This window comes from Hippocampus comes, unplaced genomic scaffold (assembly GCF_001891065.2).
Source record: "Hippocampus comes isolate QL1 unplaced genomic scaffold, H_comes_QL1_v1.1 scaffold228, whole genome shotgun sequence".
Taxonomy (NCBI): domain Eukaryota; kingdom Metazoa; phylum Chordata; class Actinopteri; order Syngnathiformes; family Syngnathidae; genus Hippocampus; species Hippocampus comes.
In genome coordinates this window covers 652,953-678,154 of record NW_017805877.1, presented here as the reverse complement: position 1 = coordinate 678,154, position 25,202 = coordinate 652,953, and the positions used below count along the sequence as shown (strand labels likewise).

At 42.2% G+C, this 25,202-nt stretch overlaps 1 protein-coding gene across 2 annotated transcripts in view; it reads left to right on the top strand.

The window, feature by feature from the left end:
* Positions 1-18,704, top strand: part of LOC109527139 (microtubule-associated serine/threonine-protein kinase 3-like) — a 46,349-nt gene extending 27,645 nt beyond the window's left edge. For both annotated transcript variants that reach the window (XM_019888867.1, XM_019888866.1), the window contains exons 7-27: positions 3,491-3,566; positions 3,688-3,897; positions 4,894-4,995; positions 5,384-5,516; positions 5,934-6,019; positions 6,194-6,279; positions 6,530-6,738; positions 6,841-6,979; positions 7,081-7,213; positions 7,293-7,458; positions 7,597-7,698; positions 7,806-7,928; positions 8,983-9,095; positions 9,181-9,359; positions 9,986-10,107; positions 10,196-10,384; positions 12,064-12,287; positions 12,501-12,623; positions 12,701-12,837; positions 12,942-13,126; positions 17,383-18,704. In XM_019888867.1, the coding sequence (XP_019744426.1) occupies positions 3,491-3,566; positions 3,688-3,897; positions 4,894-4,995; positions 5,384-5,516; positions 5,934-6,019; positions 6,194-6,279; positions 6,530-6,738; positions 6,841-6,979; positions 7,081-7,213; positions 7,293-7,458; positions 7,597-7,698; positions 7,806-7,928; positions 8,983-9,095; positions 9,181-9,359; positions 9,986-10,107; positions 10,196-10,384; positions 12,064-12,287; positions 12,501-12,623; positions 12,701-12,837; positions 12,942-13,126; positions 17,383-18,230 (3,685 nt within the window). In that variant the 3' untranslated portion in view covers positions 18,231-18,704. The remainder of the gene's footprint in view (positions 1-3,490; positions 3,567-3,687; positions 3,898-4,893; positions 4,996-5,383; positions 5,517-5,933; positions 6,020-6,193; positions 6,280-6,529; positions 6,739-6,840; positions 6,980-7,080; positions 7,214-7,292; positions 7,459-7,596; positions 7,699-7,805; positions 7,929-8,982; positions 9,096-9,180; positions 9,360-9,985; positions 10,108-10,195; positions 10,385-12,063; positions 12,288-12,500; positions 12,624-12,700; positions 12,838-12,941; positions 13,127-17,382) is intronic.
* Positions 18,705-25,202: the final 6,498 nt, after the last annotated feature.

Below are 25,202 nucleotides of genomic sequence, written 5' to 3'. Positions count from 1 at the left end.
TATATGTGTATATACCGTATTTTCCGCAGTATAGGGTGCACCAGAAAGTCTTCTATTTTCTTAAAAGCTAAAAAATACGTCGACCCCAAGATGGCTCCTTGCTGGAGACATGCTTACAATGTTATAACTTGCTGTTGGTTCAGTGAACTGTGTCGCTGCTTTATTAAATAAGTTTTTGTTGCAGCTCCGAAAAAAGGAGAGCTGTGGTGGTGTTTTTTTAAAACGTACACTTTATTAATGGTTTTCACAGTCTCAACAAATACAGGTACGTCTTTGCCTCTCTCTGTGCCTTCTCTTCTTCCGTTCGACTCGAGAGGCGTTCATGACCGCCTCGGAAAAACGTAAATTAACTATTCCTTCAATGAAACTACGAAAATTGAAAATAATGCATCAAAACAGAAAATCAAGCGAGGAAATAACAAAATTAATTCTATAGCCCCACTCCAGAATTTATTTTGTGATTTCCTCGTTTGTGAATACAGTACACAACAAAGGAATAAATAAATACTTCTGAGACAGTCCAGTCTCCGCCAATTTAACTCAACTCAACTCAACTCAACTGTATTTATAGAGCGCTTTCAAACAGCCATTGCTGCATACAGTGCTCTACATGGAGCAACTAACATACATACAACAATAAAGCAATAATCAGTAACAAAGATGGTAGTAGGCACCAAACAGTAAGACTAAGATCAAATTTACTGACATCTGATCGTTCTGTTGCAGCTACGGGGTTATTGAGTTTATTTTGTGATTTTCTGTTTTGATGCATAACTGTATTTTCAATTTTCGTAGTTTCATTGAAGTAATCGTTAATTTACATTTTTTGGAGGCGGTCATGCACGCCTCTAGAGTCAAACGGAAGAAGAGAAGGCACGGAGACAGACAAAGACGTACCTGTAGCGCCATCTAGTGGATGCATTGTAGATTGCGCCTTATAGTCCAGTGCGTGCAATGTATGAAAAAAATTTAAATATCAGCCATTTTTTAGTGCTGTTTTTTTAATGCTTTTAACCCTTTAAATCAGAATGCGTCGGCGGCGCCGCGTGTCGACAGTACGGTATTTCCAACAACTATTATAGTTAGTTGTTGAAAACGTTTGTTTTTTTGTAATTGGGCCTGAAAACAGGTTTTGATCTTTGATTTCATTGTATGTATAGTTAAGTATTGTATAATAACTGTAAAAAAATAATGTTCACTACTTCACGGATTTCACTTATCACTGGCACTTTTTGGAACGTAACCCCGCGATAAACAAGGGATTACTGCATACATACATACATATACAGGTATATATATATACACACTGTATAATGCCATTCTGTTTCATTATGTTTCAAAAATTAAGTGGTGGTGCAAGGTCGGCCGGTCGATTTTCATTTCCATGCAGATCCAGAAGATCTGAAGTTGTTCACCCATAACAAGGTCGTGTTTCGAGCTGGTACGGGATCATGGATACCAAGATTGAAGTGCAAACGGAACGCTTGTTGTGTTGCAATTACAGATTCGTTTATTTTGATAAACGTTTCCACAATGAAAATGCGATGCTCACCAGTCCAATTCATGGCAGCAACTGATAAAGAAACGGAAAACAATGGCATTATAAAGAAACAAAGTAAAATGGCATTCTATGAAAGAAAATGGCATTATAAGTACTTTTCAAAACTAAAAACACTTTTTTGTTTCTTTCCTTTATTTGCTTTTTATTTAACCTACCAATGTGTTTGATCATTTTGCCTGACCCTGTATCATCCCTAGTCCTCCTGTGTGGAGTTCGCATGTTCTCCCCATTCCTGCGTGGGTTTTTCCTGGGTACTCTAGTTTCCTCCCACATTCCAAAAACATGTACTGTGACCGTGAATGCTAATGGTTCGTGTGCCCTGCGATTGGCTGACAATTGGTTGAGGGTCGACCCCGCCTGTTGAAGATGGCTCGGACAGGCTCCAGCATGCACGCGACCCTTATGAAGATAACCGGATCAGATATTGGATGGATGGATCGATGAATATATATTCATCAGTCACATCTGGGATGGTGGCGGCATCCTTGGATGATAAATTGTTTAACTTTGACACATTTCCTCTCCTAAGAAATTGCAGTGAATGAGCAGAAGTTGAACTTTATTCATGGGCATTTTCTAATGCATGGGTGCCCAAACATTTTGGACCGAAGATCTACTTTTCGATCAACCAACATTCCTCGATCGAGCCGTTACCGCGCACGCGTGCATGCTCACGCACTGACTCACACATGCCATGATGAGCAACAGCCTGACACGGAGGCATGCGACTCACTTTTGCAAACTGTTAACTATTGTAGCTCATCTGTAAAATTTTAAAATGCTTCTTTTGGCCCTCCAGATTCCCATTCTTTCAGAGTGCAATCGGTGAATTGTTCACAAAATGCACTTTGCCTGATGATAATAATAATAATAATAATAATAATAAAGGAGACATCGTAACAGCTCTAATCGCAAGCTGCCATTGCAGACTGCTGAGCACTAACTTCCGGTGATTTTGTTCACGCGCCACCGTACGTTCAACGTGATCTATTTTATTTTATTTTGTTTTTTCAATACTTTTTGTGAAAGTGAGACTGATATGATGATTAGGGTTCAGTGTGCATTAACACAAAAAGTGTATTACTAACATGCACAGAGATACACAATGTTTTTTTTTTTTCCCCTTTCCCCCCTCGCGATCATGGGACCAGTCCGCGAGCTACCTGTCGATCGCGATCTGCCCTCATGCGTTGTCATATTCCAACAGTAGGAAACAAAACTGTGAGACAACATTGTGGTGCTGGTAAGACACCTTTATTTGACTTCACGGGGTTCAAATTAAAATAGATTTCTGGCAAGTGTCAGTGGTGTCCTTAAATATAGCTCCGGAAAGCCTGCAGACCTGATGTTGTCCTCATAAAGTCCCCAAGCAGTTAATTATCAGCAATGCTACCTTATGAAACCACTCCACTGAAATAGAAAAGCCATGTCACTTGCCTTACATGTTCTTGTTTTGACTGGTTGCGTTGTATAGCTGCACCAAGGGTTGCTAATTTGAATCTCGTTGTTGATGTGTGTTAATTTTTCTGGCTTGTTGCAAATGTACCCTGTTGCCATTGATACTCTTGACACACAACATAAGTGCTCATGGCTTCCACAGATGGGAAACTGATCTAAAGCACATTAGAGGTATTTTCAAATGAATTGTGTTTGTGATAGTCATGGCTGTCAATGAAAAGAACTTGTGCAATCAACCTTGCCTTTGACATGAAAGGGTGGGTGGGTCGGTGCTTTTTGATTTCATCGCAGTATTTCCTGAAGTAAAATGATGATAAATGAAAATCTTCCATCAGTTTTAGGAGTTTAATGTTGTGTATTCTTCAAAAGTTGCATCTGGAAATGGAATATCTCTCCACTGATTGGATAGGGTTTTTAAAAATTATTATTATTTTTTTTTTTAATGCCAACATTTGCCTGTGTCTCATACAGCCCTGGACGGACCAGTGGAACATTTGACAATGAGATTGTCATGATGAATCATGTTTATAAAGAACGCTTTCCCAAGGTACAGTGAAACTTGGAAGCCATCTTAATTCATCTTTTTTCTATATGCCCTTTATTCAGTCTTCTTTTTTGGTTCATTCAACACAATATTTAATAGTCTTCCATCTGTGTTACGTTCCTAGGCAACAGTGCAGATGGAGGGTCGACTTCTAGACATTATTGAAGAGTGTTCACCTGGAACCGCTCTTCCCCTGGCCGATGGTGTGCTCGGGTTCATCCAGCACCAGCTGGTGGAACTGGTGCGAGACTGCCTGGACAAGTCTCAGAAAGGCTTGGTCACCTCTCGGTACTTTGTGGAGCTGCAGGAGAAGCTAGAGAAGCTTCTGCATGAGGTAAATGCTACTGCAGTGTGACCTTAAGAAAAGCATTCATCTGTGCACTTCTGTTTTATTACCCTTGAATGTTCTTTCAAGGACAGCCAGTGAATTTCTGATGCCAGTCCACGCTGCTCTGTCGGACATTGAGCACTTTCAAATTGTCCCCTTATGATTCATTACATAATTTTCCCAGCAAACTTTTAGTTCGATTCATGTTTCTGCAAGGCACAGATGAGCAGTTTTCCCTTCATGGCCATCTTTCCTGGAGCCGTACACAGTTGAGCCTCAAAAGTTAAATACACCACAAGTGGTACAGTTTGGAGGTCAAAAAGTATGCCTAAAAAAATCAAGTCAAGTTTACTTGAATAGCTCTTAATCACAAAAGAGTCCCAAAGGGGTTCACAGGTCTACAGTTCATAAAAATAAGCATCTCCTGCTCCCAATTTGGCAAGAGAAAACTCAGTGAAAACCCATTTCAGGGGAAAAAAAGGGCAACAAATTTTGAGATCTCAGATGGAGGTTACCCCCCCCCCAAATGGATTACTGGGCAGCAATGAATGTCGACTGAACAACATTTAGCAGATGATATAATGGTGTAGAATGTTAGTTGAAACAGCATGAGAGCCCACTTCATAAAATGAAGCATCGCAAGTTGACGCCTGTGGGGAATATATCCTCCTCCGATCTTTTCCCACGTGGTCAACGCTAAGCCTCACTAGCCACATCTCTGAACAGGCGAGGAGCAGGGAGGAGAGAGGGGAAGCGGTAATAAAGCAGGCCAAAGTTGAGATCCAGGTCAATTTGAACAAAATGAAAATAAACCATCCATCATGTGACATCATTTAAGACAGTAGGTGAAAATGTGGATTTAAACCCAGACTCTTATGGGGACGATGAAAGTGTTTTTACAAGCCTTTTTGCTGAATCTGACAAAGCAAAGCACATTTCAGCACAAGCCACAATGCCCGGAACAGATAAGGTAGTGAAGGTGATTTGTTGTTTCTCCGTCAGGCTTATGAGCGTTCAGAGAGTGAGGAAGTGACCACCATTACTAAACTCGTGAAGAAGATCCTCATCATCATCTCCAGGCCTGCCAGGCTCCTGGAATGTCTGGTAAGACTGGTTTGCCTCTTAAGCCTTGAACTGAATACTTGAAATACAGATGTCACAACACAGTGTGATGGTGTGCTCTAGGAATAAGAATGATGACACTCGGCTGATGTTTGAAGTGATCTGATGGAATCAATTATAATATTTTGTCCTTGGAAGTTGGCAGTTGTGTAGCTACAGTGTCAAGTTGATAAATGCTCTGGTGTGTCATGTTGTTTGCAGTACTTTTCACCACTTGCTTTCGTTTCAAGTGATTTTTCTTCTTTCATGTTTGCTTGAGTATAAAAGGTTCCTCTACTGGTAACTGAGTCAAACGGAATGAACAACAACACCTTGTCTTATTTTTATTATTATTGTTTTTTTTTTTGTTTTTTTTGTTTGTTTTTTTTAGGAGTTTGATCCAGAGGAGTTCTACCAGCGTTTGGAGACTGCAGAAGGTCAAGCCAAGGTGAGCCAGGGGATCAAGACGGATATTCCTCGATACATCGTCGGTCAACTCGGCCTCACCAGGGATCCTCTTGAAGGTGCCAATCAGATTTGTATTTGTCATAGAAGGTGATCTGGCGATTCCTCCATTCGCTCGCATACACAGTGAGCGACTGCGTTGTTTTTTACATTTTTCTACGGAGTCTTACTTTTGGACCTGCTGATTTTATGATTTGCACATTAATTACCCATGTTGTAGTATTTGCTGAGATTTTGGCACATGCGTAAAGGACATCAAAATACAGTTCCACCAATGTTAAATTTTGCTTTTATTTGTCTTGCTCAGCGCCACTGTGACCTTTCAGCTTGAGAACAGTTTCCTCAAACTAAAGATCTTTTTTTTTTTTTTTTTTTTTAATAAATGTCTCTTTTTTTTGTTTTCTCTCTACAAAGGAAATTTACTTTCGATAAATGGCATTATAGGGTTAAATGTCATCTTAATTCTGTGTTTACAGAGATGGTCCAATTGGAACAAACAAGCCCAGGGCACAGGTCTGCCAGCAGAGAGTCTGATGAGTCCGGAGAGGCAACGCCAAGCCAGGTACAAACTACAAAGTAATGCAAAATATATAAATCTAGAGCTCAGGAGAACAACGTGCAATCATACAGAGCTTAAACATCACACATGATCCCCCATGATCAAAAGGCTTTTACTTATGGGATATAACTGATTTCTGGTTCCTGTGATTTATATGTTCTGTCGACTGCGATTCAGAGCCGTGCAGTTTGCACTCCCCCGCGTAGAAAACCACTGGAGAGTGACTTCGAAACGATCAAGCTAATCAGCAATGGCGCCTATGGGTGAGACCAAATTTCTTTGTTTGCATTGGTCAGCCTGAGCTCTCAGTCTTTGTGAAGACCAGAATAAAGAGATTGGACGATGTGTTCCAAAGAATTGATACTCGTATGTCATTGTCTATTTCCCCCATGTTTTTGTTCTTGTAAAATTTTGTTCCATTCCCCTACTTGTCATCTACTTTTCCTTCTTTCTATGCCCCCCCGTCCTTCTCTTATATTCCTCTCCCATGCGGCTCTCCCTGTCCCCTCGCAGAGCTGTATTTCTAGTCCGTCACAGGGAAACCCGACAACGCTTTGCCATGAAGAAGATCAACCGGCAGAACCTGATTTTGAGAAACCAGATCCAGCAGGTGTTTGTGGAGCGGGACATCCTGACTTTTGCTGAAAACCCATTTGTGGTTTCCATGTTTTGCTCTTTTGAAACACGGAGACACCTCTGCATGGTCATGGAATATGTAGAAGGTAATCCACATCCGCAGCGTGATATTTTCAGTGCACATATTTTTTGCTGTATACCATGGAAGTCAGTGTTTCTTATACCCGTCACAATTTGTTCGTTCAAAGGTGGGGATTGTGCCAATCTATTAAAGAACATCGGCCCTCTGCCTGTGGACATGGCACGCATGTATTTTGCAGAAACCGTCCTGGCTTTAGAGTACCTACATAACTACGGCATTGTACACAGAGACCTCAAACCTGACAAGTGAGCCCCCAACCTGCAACAGCTACTTATTAAAAGCTTTCATCGTCTGTGTAAGCATGAATTTGTGGGGTCACGTTGTGTTTGGTTTCCTTCCATTCTAGTTTGTTAATCACCTCAATGGGACACATTAAGCTTACAGACTTTGGACTGTCAAAGATCGGCCTCATGAACATGACAACCAATTTGTATGAAGGTCACATTGAGAAGGACACAAGAGAGTTCATCGACAAGCAGGTATGTTGTCTTTCTTTCGATACGGAGTTTGACTGACTGAAATCACTGAACATTACTGCCTTACCTTTTCACTCCACAGGTGTGTGGTACCCCCGAGTACATTGCTCCAGAGGTGATCCTGCGGCAAGGCTACGGGAAGCCTGTCGACTGGTGGGCTATGGGCATTATCCTTTATGAGTTCCTTGTGGGCTGTGTGCCTTTCTTTGGAGACACACCTGAACAGCTTTTTGGTCAGGTGGTTAATGGTAAGGAAAGTCTTGACCTGAATGCCTTATTGCGTCATCACTGGCAACTTTTCTGTTCTAGAAGTTGTGTTAGTCAGTGATCACTAACTCCAATTCGAATAGTTTCAGTGAATCAATATTGTTTGCTCGTTGGTCCAGATGACATCATCTGGCCTGAGGGAGATGATGCTCTGCCAGCTGACGCCCAAGAACTTATCACCAGACTACTTCGCCAGAGTCCGCTGGAGCGTTTGGGAACGGGTACGTGGCAGTGATTAAAGGCGGACTTGAATGGAGGAGGAAATCAAGGATTTTGCTGTTTTGATTTGAGGCAAGCATCAGTGTAGATGTGTCTTTATGCTCCTTAGGTGGAACTCCGGAGGTGAAGATGCACATATTCTTCCTGGGCCTTGACTGGAATGGTCTCCTGAGGCAAAAAGCCGAGTTCATACCACAACTGGAGACTGACGAAGACACCAGTTATTTTGACAGTAGGTGGATGTATGAATGGAAACTAAAACCAGTGTTTTTCAATCTTTATCGAGCCAAGGCACATTTCTTTCATTGAAAACATCCCGCGGCACACCACTTGCTGAAAATGTGAAAAAGCTCATTTTAACAATTAAGTGTTATATTGTTATTATAAGCGTTTTTTAACATTGGAAAATAACGTTGTATTATAACACCTTGAATAGGAATCAAAGCAACATCAATCCGGTATTTTATAATCTTTCATATTTATTCTCACTCGTTTGGATGAACACATTCATTCTAAATCGTTTGGATGAATACAAATCTGATATCCTGGCAGCAATCGAAAGACACAAAGCTCTTCTTCCACAGCCCTCATTCTTTCTATGTTTTTCGTTTTTACAGCAGTCAGGCTATTTCTTTAGCTGCTTTGGATCCGAACATCTCATTTACAATGGCTTTGCAGGCGGCAAGTATTAATTACTCTGCCACTTTTTTGATCTCGCCACAAGTTCAGCGACATGGTAACTTGCTTTCAAGGCTCTCTTGTTTACCTTTGGGGTATTTCTCATGCACGTTGCCTGTTTCTCCCTGTGTTCACGCAGGCGAACAAAATACTCCACATTGTTGTTTCAAAGTGAAGGGTGTTTTGTTTGGAGATGGAGTTTAAGCTTACTTGGGACAATAGTGCTATTGGAGAGTTGCTTTTCACCACATACCAAGCACAACAGAGTCGGTGCCGTTGCATCTCCAGTAAAAGTACAGTAAATCCAAATGAAAGTGAGCTTTCGTTGTATTGGATCACGCCGGAAACGTCGCTTGTCTTGAAGCTCGAGGCAATTCGCTAGCTGCTGCTGCTGCTCCCTACCGGTATGGACAAGTACTACACGATTACTCTGCTGGGCATTAGACTGCACAGGCATACGTATTAGATAATTTCCCACGGCACACCTGACAGTATCTCACGGCACACCAGCGTGCCGCAGCGCAGGGTTTGAAAAACACTGGGCTAAACAACTATATGTAAGATTTTTTTACATTTTATGCCTGATGACTGATACCATCCACCTACAGCCCGATCCGAGCGATACTCTCACCTAGGCTCTGATGACGACGATGAAACTAACGACGATGAATCCTCTCTTGAATTGCGACAGTTTTCCTCTGTTGCCCATCGCTTCAGCAAGGTATGTTTTCTTTTTCAGGTCGCTGTGTTACTTTCGACTAAACTCTGTGATTAGAAGACACTGAATATTTCTTTCCATTCTGAAGGTGTACAGCAGCACAGAGCACTTGTCCACCTCTACACCGTCCAACCAGAGCTTGTCGTCTTCAGAGCGGAGCCATAGCGAAGAGAAGGATGAGCGGTGGGAGGGCAGAGGCGCCTTTTCCCCTGGTGACGGACAGAAGAACCTGGCTAGCGGAGACAGAGCAGACGGACTCAGAGGGAGGTGAGAGCTTTCAAACAGATGAGGGACAGTTAAAAATGTTTCTCGTTGATCTGTTGAGTGCACAGAAGAATAAACTGTCTCTATTGTAGGGCATTGCTCCTTACAGATTGACAGGTCAATAGCATGGTGGCAAGTCAGGACTCCACCCTTACGTCTAAATATGCCCACCTCCAGCTGCAAAAAATCAGGATGGCGACAGCCGAAATGCCAAACTTAACCTTTAAAAAAGGAGTCCAGATACCACTGGGTGATGTCCCAGTGGTTGTGTCTTTTTTTTCTATATTTTAATGTGGTCAGTGGGCACAAACTGTTCAGAGTTCAGGAATAACTGACTCCACTTCCCCTAAAAATTTTGGCGTTTCAGAACATTAAAGGATGATTCACGACCACATGGCCGTGTTTTGAAAATGAATGTTACCAAACGTGACCTCGACCATGCAAGAAACCAAAGGCCATTCACGTGCTCATATGAAAATAAATTCCCAACTGCACGAACTGTTTTTGGCTGTTTCCACCCATTGTCCTTGTTGTTGTTTGTGTTAGCCTTTCTCAGTATTCCTTATCAATACACCAATGAGACCGATTTTTAATCCGGGTTAAAATAAATGTGTGCATTTCTCTCGCAGTTTGCGTCCTCGTGCTTCTTCCGGTTCCTCCCAGTCAGAGCGCACTGCTAGGCCGTTGGTATTAAACAGCACTCAGAGCCTTGACATGATGCCTCGCTTTGCCATCTCTGCTGAGGAGGAGGGTAAGCCTGGAAAAACATTTAGGTCTCCTGTTATTTTCAACTCGCGAAGGACCGGATGCCTTATTCTTCGTCTTCTTTGTGTTTCTAGATGGTATGGTCTCCAATCTGCGGCGAATTCGTCTCCGCAGCAACAGCACAGGCACCAGGCCGTCATTCCGCAGAGGCGCGTCCAGACGCATTGCCCACCAACTGGACACCCCAGAAAAACCGAGGCCGCCAGCTGGAAAAGTCCCCAAGTCTGCCTCAGTCTCTGGACTCTCACTCATTATTACCCCAGGTGCACGCAAAATTACCACCTCTCTACAATTTGAAGAATGCCTTATTTGTAAAACATGGAAAGAGGACAGGTTTTACAACGCTAATGTCATGAAATAACACAATGTTCACAGTAAAGGAGTTGTATATCTGCTTTTATGGTTAATATTTACATTGCCCTCTACAGACAGTTACAAGGCAATGTACAGTATACAATAATGGAAGCACTCAGGCAATCACCACGACCAAACGCATATGTCCTGTAGGTGGTGGTAATGCACACTTTACGGATCAGAGTTTAATCTCTGCTCTATCTACAGCAGAGGTGCCCAAGCGTTTTTCACCTAAGATCTACTTTTCCATTAACCAACCTCCCGCGATCGACCCGTTACCGCGCACGCGCGCATACATACGCGCTTGCTCACGCATGCCATGATGAGCAACAGCGACAAGGGCCCCCTAAGATGAACGAGACAGAAAAATAAAGTAGACACAAGAGTTGATGAGTTTGTGAAAAGGATTTCCTGCCTACCTTTGTGGGACCCACATTTGCAGCCTGTTAACTATCGTACCGTTTTAAAATGCTTCTCTCGGCCCTCTAGAGTGCCATCGGTGAATTGTACACAAAATGAACTTTGACTGATAATAATAATAATAATAATAATAATCAAAGCTACATCGCAACAGCTATGATCGCAGCTGTAATTCCAGACTGCTGAGCGCTAACAACTTACAGTGACACAGGTCACGCACCACCGCAGGTTAATGGTGACCTGCTTTATTTTATTTTATTTTTCAAAATACTTTTTGTGAAAGTGAAACTGATAGGATGATTACGGTGCAGTGTGCATCAACAAAAAGTATATTGCTAACATGCACAGAGATACACAAATGTTTGTTTTCTTCTACACCCCTCGCAATCGACTTGGGACCAGTCTGTGAGCTACTGGTCCATCACGATCGACGGCAACCCTGATCTACAGCAATGGCTCTCAAACTTTTTAACCCAAGTACCCCCTCAAATAATACTTGGCTTGCCTAGTACCACCATAATGACCACCGTTATGATGTTACAAAACTCGCAAACTTGGCAATGCTCGTCTTTCAGCAGACATATCATGAGAATTAGTTTAATAGTTTTTGGCCATTTAAAGGGCAAGTCAACCCCCAAATGTTCTTTACAATAATACGTTGTGTGTGCCTCCACTAGTCGAAACACGGCATTCTGATGAATATTGCGTTTGTGGAAAATAATCAAAGCATAAAATCCACTCGTTTTTGTCCATCTCAGAGGACGGCCATTTAGCCACTTGCTGAAATCTGAATATGACCTTGCACTTTCTCAGTGCTCAAGTCACGACCAGTCGCGGCTCAGCCTCAGAAAACAGGTGACCCTTGATTGGTGGTTACCTGAGCCCTGAGCAACTGTCTTGCTATTCTCAGCTGACAGAAAGGGGCAAAATGGCCACCCACGAGATACTTAAAAACGGGTGAATTTTGCTGCTTAACTCATATTCCACAAACGTAATATGAATCAGATTGCCGTGTTTAGATTAGTGGTGGCGCATAGAACATATTACATTTTGGGACTGAGGTCACCTTTAACACCACTTTTTACACCAATAGTCCAGGTGCATTTATCCATGAAGACTCCCATGAGGAGCAGCATGAATGAACTTTTCAAATATGCTTCCCATCCAGATGACTCAGCGGTTCCTCCTTCCAGCCCCAAGTCCTCTCTATCATTCTCGTCCAACCCCTCATCCAGAGACTCGTCCCCCAGTCGGGATCTTTCCATCAACATCAGCTGCCTCAGGCCTCCAGTGGTCATCCACAGCTCTGGGAAGAGGTTTGGCTTTGCTTTACGAGCGATCAGAGTCTACATGGGGGACAGCGATGTCTACACAGTTCACCACATGGTCTGGGTATGTGTCTGTCTCACAGGCGCTGCGGTCGAAACAATAATTATACTGAAGTCAAACTTGAGTCAACTATGTTTTGTTTCTGTGTGTGTGTCTTTGTCCTTTTTGGGCATTTATTGTTAAATAACTGTCAACATCATTGTTTGATTATGGCAGCATAGAACAGATGGCTTTTTCTCCACAAGTTTTGATATGAACTTGTATGCGTGTGTTCAGTGTGTGGAGGAGGGCAGCCCGGCGCACGAGGCCGGTTTGAGAGCTGGTGACCTCATTACTCACGTCAATGGGGAGTCTGTACAGGGTCTTGTCCACACTGAGGTGGTAGAGCTTCTGCTGAAGGTATGGGATGAAACTCACATTGATTAATTGTATGACGGTATATAGTTTCCTCATATTAAAAGATATGTTTGCAATAGAGTGGCAACCAGGTGACCCTCCAGACCACTGCTTTAGAAAACACATCTATCAAAGTGGGCCCTGCTAGAAAGACGAGTTATAAGGCAAAGATGGCTCGACGCAGCAAGAAAAGCAAGAGGAGAGATGGGCAGGACAGGTACATTGTCATTTTGATGTCTCCAATATTATTATATCACTGATTATTATTGAACATAAAAATAAAAACGATATACTGTTGACGTTTCCTGTTTCACTCTGCAGCCGACGGCGTAACATCTTGAAGAAGCTGTCCAAACATACGCCCCCTGCACCTATGCAAAGCAGTCGTAGCTTCTCTTCCGGATTCCACCAGTCATCCAGCGACAGCCTCTCTGGCTCCCCCACTCAGTCTCTCTCCCCCGGCCCGTCCACTCCCTGCCACTCCCCTGCTCCTGACCACTCTGGAGGTGAGTTGGAATGCTTTAACTTGAAATGTTTTCATGAGACCCACCTGCACAATACTGTTCGTATCAAGTTGCTAGAACCGATTTTTTTTAATTTATTTTTTTTAATACACAAACTTTCATGCTTATTTTTTCAATGTGTCTGAGAGGTAAAAATGTAACATATTTACTATTGTGGTTGTTGCTTGCAGTGTTTCCTAACCTTGAGTAAGCCAAGACCATAATTAAATTGAGTTACATGTGAAAAATCTCAGGGCACACCACTCAAAAAGTAGTGATCCCTCACTTATCGCGGTTAATGGGGACCAGGGCACTGCTGCAATAAGTGAAAAATGGGCGAAGGAGGGTTTGCTTCCCCCCTAGGAATTTTTGTGTAAGTATATGTGGGTACCAGCATGTTTAAAATATGTAAGCAGTATTTATATTTTACATATTTGAGACAAAGACTACAGCAGTACATGTATTTACTTAAATCTTTAATTATAAAACCTGATACAGTAATTAACATTCATCAGCATTGCCTTGAGAGAGACGCCGTTAGCCTCCAGCTAGCTCCTGACCAGCAATCCCCGTGCAGCTGACGTTTTTATGATAAGACAATTAATTGGTATTGAAGAGGAGGAAGCGAAGTCCCCCCCGCCGCACACGTAGCAAACAGAAAAGACAGTATGCCAAAGAATCAACCGCGTGACAAGACACAAGGCTTTCCTACTGTCTCGATACGCTGGGCGGGTCTGCAAAGATGCACAGCCAATCAGCTTACAGGATAATCCCCTCATGCTGTCATTGATCGACGTTGCGCCGGGAACCAATCATGTGCCTTGAATTAGTGCCCGTTGCCGATACAGTCTCGGCATGTACAAAACCTCTGAGTCGTTTGGCATTCTTTTTTTGAATAGAGTACTTTAGAAAAAAAAAACACATCGTACTGAAGCCCCAATAAATGAAGCGCAATATATCGTTTATCGCGGGGGTTACGTTCCAAAAAGAACCCGTAATAGGCAAAATCGGTGAAGTAGTCAGCTTTATTTTTTACAGTTATTATACAAAACTGAACTATGTATACAATGCAGAGGTGATTGCTTTAAGACTGCAAGGGAAGCTCAGCTTCCCCTAACATGTCAAAAAGTAAGTGATCAAATATATGTGTGTACGTACAATTGTGTGGACATGTCATTGACTAAATATGCGCTACAACGCGCTCAACTTTTGTTCCGAATCAGCTTCTTATTACTGGTTACGACGCGACTCTCTTCTCATTCATTCCCACAGCTTCACTGTGCTTTAAACTGTGTGGACGCTGAGCGTCGACCGCGCAGACGCTGGGCGTCTAGAGAGTTCAGGGTAGGTTGTCCCAATGCATTGAAACGAGACGAGTCATTGGATAAATGCTGGTTTTGTCCCGCTCACTGGACGCTCAGCGTCTCTGGAAGTCTATGGACAGTGGGCGTTTATGGGCTGGCCCGGACACTGAGCTTTTGTGCATGGTGATTGGATGATCTGTCTGAGGCTGAATCTCTTTTTGATTGACAGCGAAATGAGCCAATCATCGATCTTATGGTGAAGGCATCCTTCTCATTTTTTTGAAAAGGAACAGAGAGTAGAATTCACGTATAAATAAAGGGACCCATTTTATGATGTAGGCCGAAATTGAGCTTCCCCTCCTTGACAGACCAGCATCCGCCACTGATACAATGAAACCAAAGACCAAAAATTTGCAAAGGTAAATTTGGCAAGCTGTACAGAGGCGAGGTGCGGAGACTGTTCATGGTGGTCAGTCCCTTAGCCAATCAGAATGCAGAACACAATTCACTGTTTTAAAAAAAGCATTTAAAAAACTGCACTAAAAAAATCCGTGAAACAGCGAAGCCGCGGAAGGTGAACCGCGTTATAGCGAGGGATCACTGTATTGAAATCAGGATAATCTTAATTGTCTTCGACATTGACTCACTCAATGTGAAATCTGGGCCTGCTTAGTTAAAGACAAATCTACTACTGTGAGAAAGCCCAAATTGTTTTGCTGTTAGTAGTTGTTGGCGTTTGATACATTTTAGTATTTCTGTGTATTATTTGTCTAGAGCAGTGGTCCTCAACTAGAAATGCTGTAGGTCCACTTTTTTTTTTTTTTTTAATAAGACCAAGGTCCGGTCCCATGCACGGCGGTCATGGGGAGCAGGGCTATATGCCCATTTAGTATGGTCAAGCCAAGCTTATACAAATCAACACTCCTCCCAACCAACCAATAATGGGGTGCATGAAAATAACAATTATTCACTTTGCCAGTACACAGCAAATAATGAGCGGTATTGCGTTGAGGCACAGGAACTCTTTTATTATGTTAAGTTGTGCCTGCTTAAAAATAGAAATAGCTCTTTTAGGGAAATAAGACATTTTTACTTTAACTTTGTTAAAAGGTAGTTGTCTTTTTTCCCCTTAATTTAACAAAAACAAAACAAAATACTCATTTTACCAAAATAAATACTAAACATGAAAACAAAAATATCCTTTTCATTTGTACAATTCCCCTTTTCACATCCCCTCTGAAATCACTGAAAACTATATCAGAAGAGGAGTTAAGAACCATTTTAAATACTGACACAAGGGAGCACAGGAATGTGCAGTGCTGTTCTTCCACTAAAGGTGAATGCAATGTTTGAGACATGCAAATATTATTTGAGGACGCCATTGTGATGTTCATTTACCATGTTGCGGTGTTCTGCTTTTAAACAGCTGCAAAGATCCCCGGGTAGACGGGAGCAAAACTGCACACAATTGAAACCTCCATCGATTCGTCTTGTCTAATTGTCTGTGTGCAGCTCTCCTGGACTGAAGCTGTGAGCACAACTGTGGCGTCGCGCATGCGTCTGTTTCCTGACACAATCATCCATTTTGAATGCGTGTGTATTGGGATAGACGCGTGCTGACGCTTATGTATGGGCACACCTTAAGTTCAGAGGAGCCAATCAGCGTGTCGTTTTCGCCGACATGCCCTGCTCAGCCAGGGTCTGCAGTTAGTCAAACATTATACAACACACAGTCGCGCTGCTGCGGTCCTCTGCAATACATCTGTTAGTGCACGCAAAGAATACAACGGATAATTTTAACAAGCGATCGCGGTAATGCGCAGATTATAGTCCACAAATATAAAATGTATAACGTAAAAATCACTTTATAAATTACTTTATACAATTTGCCGAGGGTACGGACAGAGGAGGTTGGCGGTCCGGTAGTGGATCGCGGTCCGCCAGTTGAGGCAGGTTGGTCTAGAGCCAAACGCGAACGACGTTGTTTTTCCTTTGTTTCTTTCGACGCAGCTAGTTTTTGTTTAAAATTCCACAGTTACAGATTGTCTGTAATGCCAAATGTTTGATTTTGTTGCCTAAGGGTGAGTGTAATCATTGAGAAGAGGGGTGTGAAACAAATTTTTTTCACGGGCCACTTTTGAGTCAAGTCGTCACTCTGAGGGCCATTATGACAGTGAAACCACAAAATTATTACTTTTACACAACAAATTAATGGCTTACTAGTTTTGAAATCAGTCAAGTCAACTAGAATAGTTTGTTCAATTATTGTTCAGATGAGTGTAAACCGGGTTAAAAAAAATATTTTTTCTTCCGAGGTGGTGGTGATGAGGAAGCTGGTGCAAGTTGACACAAAAGATTTGCTTTGGCGGGCCAAATCTGGCCCCCGGGCCTAGAAATTTGACACCTGTGATTTAGAATGTTAGCGTCAAGTGCTTATTGTACACTATAGCCAAAGTGCATGCCCATGAGTGATGTCAAGGCAATAAACGCTAGTTAGTCATTTCGGCTACAAAACTGATGTTTCACATGAATGTGTATTGTTTATATTGTTTGGTTGTTAAATGACTGAATTCAGTTTACAATTGTAAAGTTGAAATATCCCGTACACTAAATGGATGTATATTCCACAATTGATATATTCTTTATCTGTGTTGTTGCAGACCACAAAAACATAAACCCTCAAATGAAATGCACGCTTGTGTTCTTTAACGGGAGCACACACATCTCTACCTTCTCACTCTAAAATAGAAACAGCTGGAGACATCATACTCACTTTTTGATGCTCTCCGTTTAAACTACAGCAAAACCCTGTTTATGGCGGGGTACACATACGAGAGCCGGAAGCTATATCACGAGCGTTCATTTTAAAGGCAATGATTAACGTTTTTCTCGCTCCCTACCATATATTGAAAAGTTTATCTTATTTATTTGCAATCGTCTTTTCTCTCCATGCAGATTCAAGTTCCTCGCCCTGCTCCAGTTCCCCGAACTCACCAGTACCTCAGGCTCGTCCCAGCTCCCTTCATGTCCTAGGCCGCTACACAAAGGCTGGTCGCTGCAAGTCGACTAGCAGTATCCCACCGTCCCCGCTGGCCTGCATCCCACCTCCCCAGCCTCTGTCTCCTCAGTGCTCCCCCTCCTGCCTTCCCAGCCACGCAAAGTCTTTACAGGGTTTTCACGGTAAAACACTGTCCCCTCCCACGATCGCCCGCCATTCCATGCGTCCGCACAGTGCTGAGCCGCCGCGCTCGCCTCTCCTCAAGAGAGTCCAGTCAGCCGAGAAGCTGACTGGTGACAAAGCAACAGGCGGGTATCATTGTGAGAGGAAAGCCTACAGCGCCCGCCGCCATACTATGGAGGTGCCGCTGTCTGAGAGCGAAGACGTGGAGGAAGACACCGCGACCGGGTTCGTCTGCGTGGGCGAACATGGCCGTCAGGGGCTGTACCTCGGGGGCCAAAGAGGCCACCAGGACATTAGCGGAGGAGGCAACGAGCACCACCGCTCTGCTGCCTTGCCACAACATCGCAGCAGTAACCACCACTCCTCCGAGGTGGTGGTGATGAGGAAGCTGGCTCTGTCCGAGCGCCGGGACTCCTTCAAGAAGCAGGAGGCTGTGCAGGAAGTGAGCTTTGACAATTTGGACGAGAGGGAGGCCACTCTTCCGGTCACTCGTCCCAAGACATTCAAGGCGTCGTGGGTCAGCTCGGCTCAGTCGGACTCCAAGCTGAAGGTGGAAGGAAAAGCAACACAGGATATGGGAGTGCAGCAGAAAGCCAAGTTTAAAGATAAAGAACGGTTTTAGATTTCGTCGCCTCACAAAGGATCTAATTTAATGACCAGTTTCTCCTGGGAATGTCTGACTTGCCGCTGTGTACTACTCACAAACATTTTGGGATATTGGACACTTGGGTGAATTTTCAGGATGACCCTAAAATGCACTCGAATTAACACAGTTGATCATAATTTGACTGTCTCTAAAATTTTGAATGCACATTTCCGGTGTTTCAGTACTTTTTGGAGAACTTGCGATTTTCTAACACAGAGCTGAATGGAACAGGTTGTGAGCCAACCAATCCATATCGAAGGTGAGATGCTTCCACTCCCTGTATTTGCTTACACTCTGTATTTCTGCCGACACTCAAATGGGTGCATCACTTCTGCATTCGATGTAAGGTGGCATGTTAGCCTTCCGTCAGCATGTGAACTCATAGTGACAACATGTGAAAACTGAGTTGAGGCTGACCATAGCGGCACACCTGTCACCCTAAATATGAATCAAAGAGAACTACATATTGTGTATTCAAAGCAGCAGATTCCGCTTAGCTTAATGCTAACACTGAAAAACTCCATTGACATGCCAAAAGTCAGCACAGATTGTTCAAGTTTCAGAAATGGTGGACACAAACAGTGGAGCAACACATTTAGACAGATAATATGGCAACACTCACAGGCACATATTCCTCATCCGCCATAAAAAAGACATTTACAGCCTCTTACTGAGTCTCTTACAGTAGCAGTACAAAATGTTTTTTATTACTTTTGCGTCTGCACGACTGCAGAGTACTATACTGCCTCCCGGTGGCCAAAGTGGGCACACCAGAAGAAGCAGCACCATAAATTGGATTGCAGCATTTACATTGTTTAATTATGGCATCATTAAGTACATTTTTATTGAGTGATATTTTTCCTTATTAAAAAACAAGCAAAAATGTTTTTTAGGAAGGTGGCTGGAACGGATTCATAGCACAATTTCAATCAGAAAAGATATGAGTGTTTTGAGTTGCTTGCATGGTCATGGAAGGGATTCAACTTGGATGTTTAGGAATTACTGATTCTAGATAAGGTGTGCTTATTTTGCTTGCCTGACTGTCCAGGAATGATCGTCATTTTGATTTTTGGAAGCTTTATCAGCAGGTTACAGAGTCAAAGAAAAGCAAACATCCTGGAAAATGTGAATTTTGCCATTCAGCACCTTGTTAGAGAACAGTGGTTTGTGCAAAAAGTACTGAAACACTGAACAGTTGGACATGTGCAGTGAAAATCTTAGACAAGGTCAAATAAAGTTCATCGCTAAAGGTTATAGTGCATTTTATGTACACCGTGAAACTTCACTCAAAAGCCCAGCAGTGCTCACGTTTTGTGAGGAGAGGAGTGTATGTTCATGTGAGACAACCATGTCACCAGACAACTGTGATCAAGTCCCATCACAAGCTTGAAAATGGATGTTGCACAGCAAAATACGCATCCTTCAGTCCCGTTATCATAAATACGATTGTCTACCTTTGTTTAATCCCTCGTTGATTGTTTTCTCGCTTTGTTCAGAACACACACCTACGAGGGATTACATTTTGTAAATATACTTGTGTTTTAAATGAAAATGCATATTTAAAACTTTATATGCTCATCTGTTTTTGGCAATGCTTTACTGATTGTTAGCAAGTGTCAAAAAGTGTAAATACACAGGATGTGTGATTTCCCCCCCCCCATTATTTTTTGGCTTTGTGTTGCATTTAGATGCAACAGAAAAATCCATTTTGTGCTGTTTCTCAAAAGGAAGTCGCTCACGTTATTAGGTCTCATCACTACTTGATATGAGGATCACACTTGAAGGCCAAACATTGGTGCCAAAGCAAGGTTAGCCATAAAAACCATACACTAGTATGGAAAGCCGTTTGAACATTTACTCCAGATCCTTGATATCCAGCTTGAGGTCTATGTATTGGTAAGCTCTTTGTTCTCACTCGCAATAACAATTCAGCACACAGTAGAATGACTAGGGCGCTCTCATAAAATGATTGTCCTAATAGGAGGGTTTTTTTTTCTACAATACTAGTGCCCCTTTTGGCTGACTAGTATGCAATTAAAATTTCTGAGTAAACTACTGTGCTGCACTACTACACTGTAAAATCACAACTTGTATTTTTGGGGCTAAAACAGTTATTTAAGTTGGAACAACTTTAAAATATAAATGATTTATAATTATGGCAACAGTGTTAGCACAACAAAGCAAGCAAGTTATTTGCTTCAAAAATATTTGCTGACTTTTATTGAAGATGCGAGGCCAATACAAGGGACAGTAGTTCTGTAAACCCGTTTCTTTATGAAAATCCGAAGATGATTTTTAGTTGATTTGCCCAACTTACAAATTTTTCTCAGTTTGTTGCCTTGAAATTATGAGCACCCACTTTTTCTTTTCAAATTTACAATGTACGAGGCCCAACTAGTAGTCTGTGTCACGTACCACTAGCCTCTGTCACGATGCGAGGTGGTGGTGGACCCCAAAAAAGCAGGCAGGAGGGAGGAGCAGGTTGTACTTGAAGAAGTGTATTAAAACAGAGAAAACTAAATCCAAAACAAACATAGTCCAAAGTAGCAAACAAAAATCATAACTGAAGCTAAAACAGAACCATGACCAAAACAAACCTGACAGCAGCAGAGAAACGGCAACAAACAAACATGACCGTAGTAGAGAGCAACAATGACCCGACCATGAGTGGTCGGGCTGGGAGTCCTTTTAAAACACTATTTACATAATGACCAACAGGTGTGCAGCTGCAGGGAGAGCCCTACAGTGCCACCTGTTGGTACCAAACCGAATCATGACAGCCTTCTTATCAAGGGATATCGCATCTTGACATCTAGGTTAAGGTCCACGTGCTACAATGTCTAGTACAGTGGTTCGTAACGTTGTTAGAGGTACCGAACCCAACCAGTTCATATGCACGTTCACCGAACCCTTCATTAGTGAAATATTTAAAAAATATATATTTTACAAATTCATGACATTAAAAAAACACATTGTTTAGAACCTGAAAAAAGTAAATAAAATTACATGACCCAAGTATAGTTTTTTTTTAAATTGTATGACGTACTATCACGACAGTCACATGGTGACTACTGAGCGAACTAAATTTCCCGCAGCACTGGCTGGACAAACAATGTAATGTGATCATCTGCAGCCAGTGGGGGTGTCATAACTAATTGACATGTTGAGTCGGGTGTGTCTTAACCTCCATGGCAAAGGCTCCGTCGAACCCTTAGACCGATTCACCGAACCCCCAGGGTTCGATCGAACCCAGGTTAAGAACCACTGGTCTAGTATGACCTCACTGGTAGGACAACTACAGATCACTAGTGAGGCAAAACTGTACTAGTTGACATCTGGATGTTTCAGGTACTGCTAGCACGAGAAGTTAGCTTGTAGTACTTTAGGTCACATAAAAACTTTATTTGTACGTATTAGTACAGTGACAAGGGTGCAACAGTAGAAAAATTATCCTGCGAAAAATGTGGGGGTGCGGGGGGGGGGGGTTCAGCTACTACCATATACTACTGTTTAACATCCCTGCACAGTAGTAGGACAACTGCATGTTGCTAGAGGGGCAAAACTGTGTAATAGATGGTATCTGCATGCTGTTCAACTACTATTGAAGCACACCATTGTCAATTAGTGCACAGTTTTGCCTGACGAGTAAAGTAGAGGTGTCCTACTCTTGTCAAAGTTGTCCTAAAGACAAAATGTGGACTTCGACCTTAAGGAAAGGTGGCCCAGTAGTCAAGTGGTTGGTGTGTCGACCTCACAGTGCAGTGGTTGTGGGTTCAATCCTGGCTCCGGCCTCCCTGTGTGGAGTTTGCATGTTGTCCCCATGCCTGTGTGGGTTTTCTCTAGGTACTCCGATTTCCTCCCACAAACATCCAAAAACATGCATAGCTGGCTGACTGAACACTCTTAAGTTGTCCCTAAGTGTGAGTGTAAGCGCGGATGTTAGTCTCTATGTGCCCTGCGATTGGCAAACAGTTCAGGCCGCCGCCTACTGCCCGAACACAGCTGGGATAGGCTCCAGCGTGCCCCCGGATAAAGTGGATCAGAAAATGGATGGATGTATGGACCTTAAGGAAATCCGTCTTAACATTTATTTGATATCGAGTTTAAGATCCATGTCTTACAGTACTGCAGTAGAGCTGGTCATCACTTGAGTTAGTTTGACACAACTTCTGGGGTTCTTCATTTGACCCAACTTTTTGTTTTGGGTGTCAATTAAATGACCTGCAAAACGAAAACAACCTTCGTCCTCAAAACTAAGACAGTAATAACCTGGATGCATTAGTAGAACTGTGTCGGACTAGTAATTTTTTTCCACTACTATATGACAGCTCTGCACACGAGTAGGACAAATAGAGGTTACCAGCGTCTAAAAGTTGGTAGGTCAAAAATTTGCCAATTTGGGGTTAAAAAGGAGCTGGCCATCACTTGGCTTAGTTTGACAAAATTTTGGGGGTTCTTCATTTGACCAAACTTTTTGTTTTGGGGGTCAAATGAATAACCTGCAAAACGAAAGCAACCTTTTGGGTTGTTCGTTTGACTCAACTTTTGGGGCTCTTCATTTGACCCAAAACAAAAAGTTGGGTCAAATGAAGAACCCAAAAACTTGGGTTGAATCGACTTCAGTGCCAGTCGGTCCCTCTTTGACCTATACAGTAATTGGGTAATTTTGACCCAACTGGTTTTAGGTGTAGTGAGGCAAAACTATACATGAGCATTTGTTGTGTGGGGTAAGATAGTTGTAGTTCTGAATTGTTTTATTAATGAGGGTAAAGTGTACGAGGTACATGAACCTTAAGCTTGATCGCACGGTTTGGGAACCACTGCTCAAACAGGGTTTCCACACATGAGGTGGTCTGTTGTACATAACGCGTGCACGCTGAAAAGTATGTCCGCAGCAGGATCCTCATGGCGTGGTTATGTTTTTTTTTTGTTTGTTTGTTTTTGGACCATTTCCTTCTTGCTGTCTTCAACGCACTTAAAAGTACCTGTCGTGTCCTTCTCTTTATAAATGAGATGTATTTGGTGTACTCGCAAAAGTCTTGGAGACGTGTAATATTTCAGGACTGTTGATCTCTGTCTAGATTGGGAAAAAAACTGTACAGTGAATCCCCCCCAAAATTCAAGCAAATTTTCTTCACTATTATTTGGTGTGTAATTTGGATGAAATGCAAAAATGTGTCAGTTTGTTAATTTATTATTTATAATGTAATCACGTTAACTACAAATCCTGAATGGAGGAAGTTAAGAATAGGCATGATTTTTTTTTTCACCCATATGCCTGTAAGGAAGCAGTGTTGTCTCAGTCGAACTAAACTACACTGTTGATGTGTATTGTATAAACAATGATGGACCTTAAAACAGCTGTTGGTGGTGTTTTTGAAAGTGACCATGCAAGGGTTGTTGGCCTGCAAATTGAGTTGAGTGCAACTAAGGTGGGTTAGGGTAGGACTGTGCATACTTTACATTCCACCATATTATTCCCACCTTTACCTTTTGCTTTGTTTTGTTTCTTGTTTTGGATTTTTTTTCTTTCGCATGTTTGCGGGATGTAAGCGGTTCCTTGGGTAACGCAGAAGCAAATGTGTCTTGGCTGTTTCTTATTATATTGTGTTGGATACATTTTGGTGGTATGCTTTCAGGATTTTTATCTTAGTTTATACCTGTTAACATCTTTAAATGTATATATATATATATATATATATATATCAACTGTGACTGTGTTTTTGAAAAGTAGATTGTCTCTAGTTGCAGCCGTGTCAGCTCACGGTGACAGATTATTGCTGAATTTGGTCAAGTCGCTTTCTTTTAAACAGGTCATGACTATTTAGGTTGAAATAAACAACAACAACAAAAATAAGACATTTCGATTATTAGGGAGTCCTTGGTTAAATGTCCCCCGCTGTAAGAGGTCCTCAAAGTTGAGAACCTCTAAATTAGGACATTTAAGAAAGTGAGTGAAAGGGTCAAATGTGTTAGTTCTCTAAATTACAATATATATATATATATATTTTTTTTTTTTTTAATTCCTTGTTTTAATTTGACATTTAGCGAGTTGGCTCCCCAGAAATTGTTGGCCATTGCGTGCGTGTTGCTCTCCATGTGAGGTGTTAGACTGTCATTTGCTCTCAAAATCCAATTTTTGTGGTTTTAGTGTACTTCCCCAACAATCCCCTTGTTTCCATGACAACTGGACCTTGTGAACTTCCTACTATGTGGGGATGTTGTTCAGACTGATGTGCCAATGTCTGTTTTTGTTTTTTAATTGTCTTAACAGTGCTTGAATAAAATACTCAAAAATAAAGGACAACTGAGTCCAAACTTGCAATGTGTTGAATATTTTTCACCTGTCACGCACACTTGCAATTGGGTTGCTACCGTATGTTACTACACAGAGGTGGGTACCATAGCCAAAACTGGACGATTAGGAGGGATGAACTGTAGCTTGTATTCATGTGCTGTGTTTGAGCATCCTCTTGTCTGTTTCTTAACTTCATACATGGCAATTTTCCGCGGATCCGCGGAAATCCGCCGTTTTATTTCTTAAATTGATCATTTTTGTGAATCGTCTAAATCCGTTGAGAAAATTTTAGGGGCGGTCAGGTACCTTATCGTCGAGTTTTCACGAGCTCTCCCGAACAGTCTCTCCGTTTTCCGTTTGTAAACAGCCCCGCGATTGGACGTGTATGAAAGCTTCAACTAATCAGATCACTGAAGGCATTATTTGTTGCGGAAGTCTTAGCTCGATTATAAACGGCCCAGCGATTGGTTAACTACAAGCGATTGGACCAATCAAATTGCATGTAACATATTGTTTTACCTGATTCATGGCGGCCTGTTCGTCTCGCAAATTCATTGTTCTGGGATCGTTTTGAGCGGAATTATGAAAATTTTGACGAAAGATCAGGAGTCTTTAATCCTAGAAATTGACTCAAATGTCAAGAATAAATT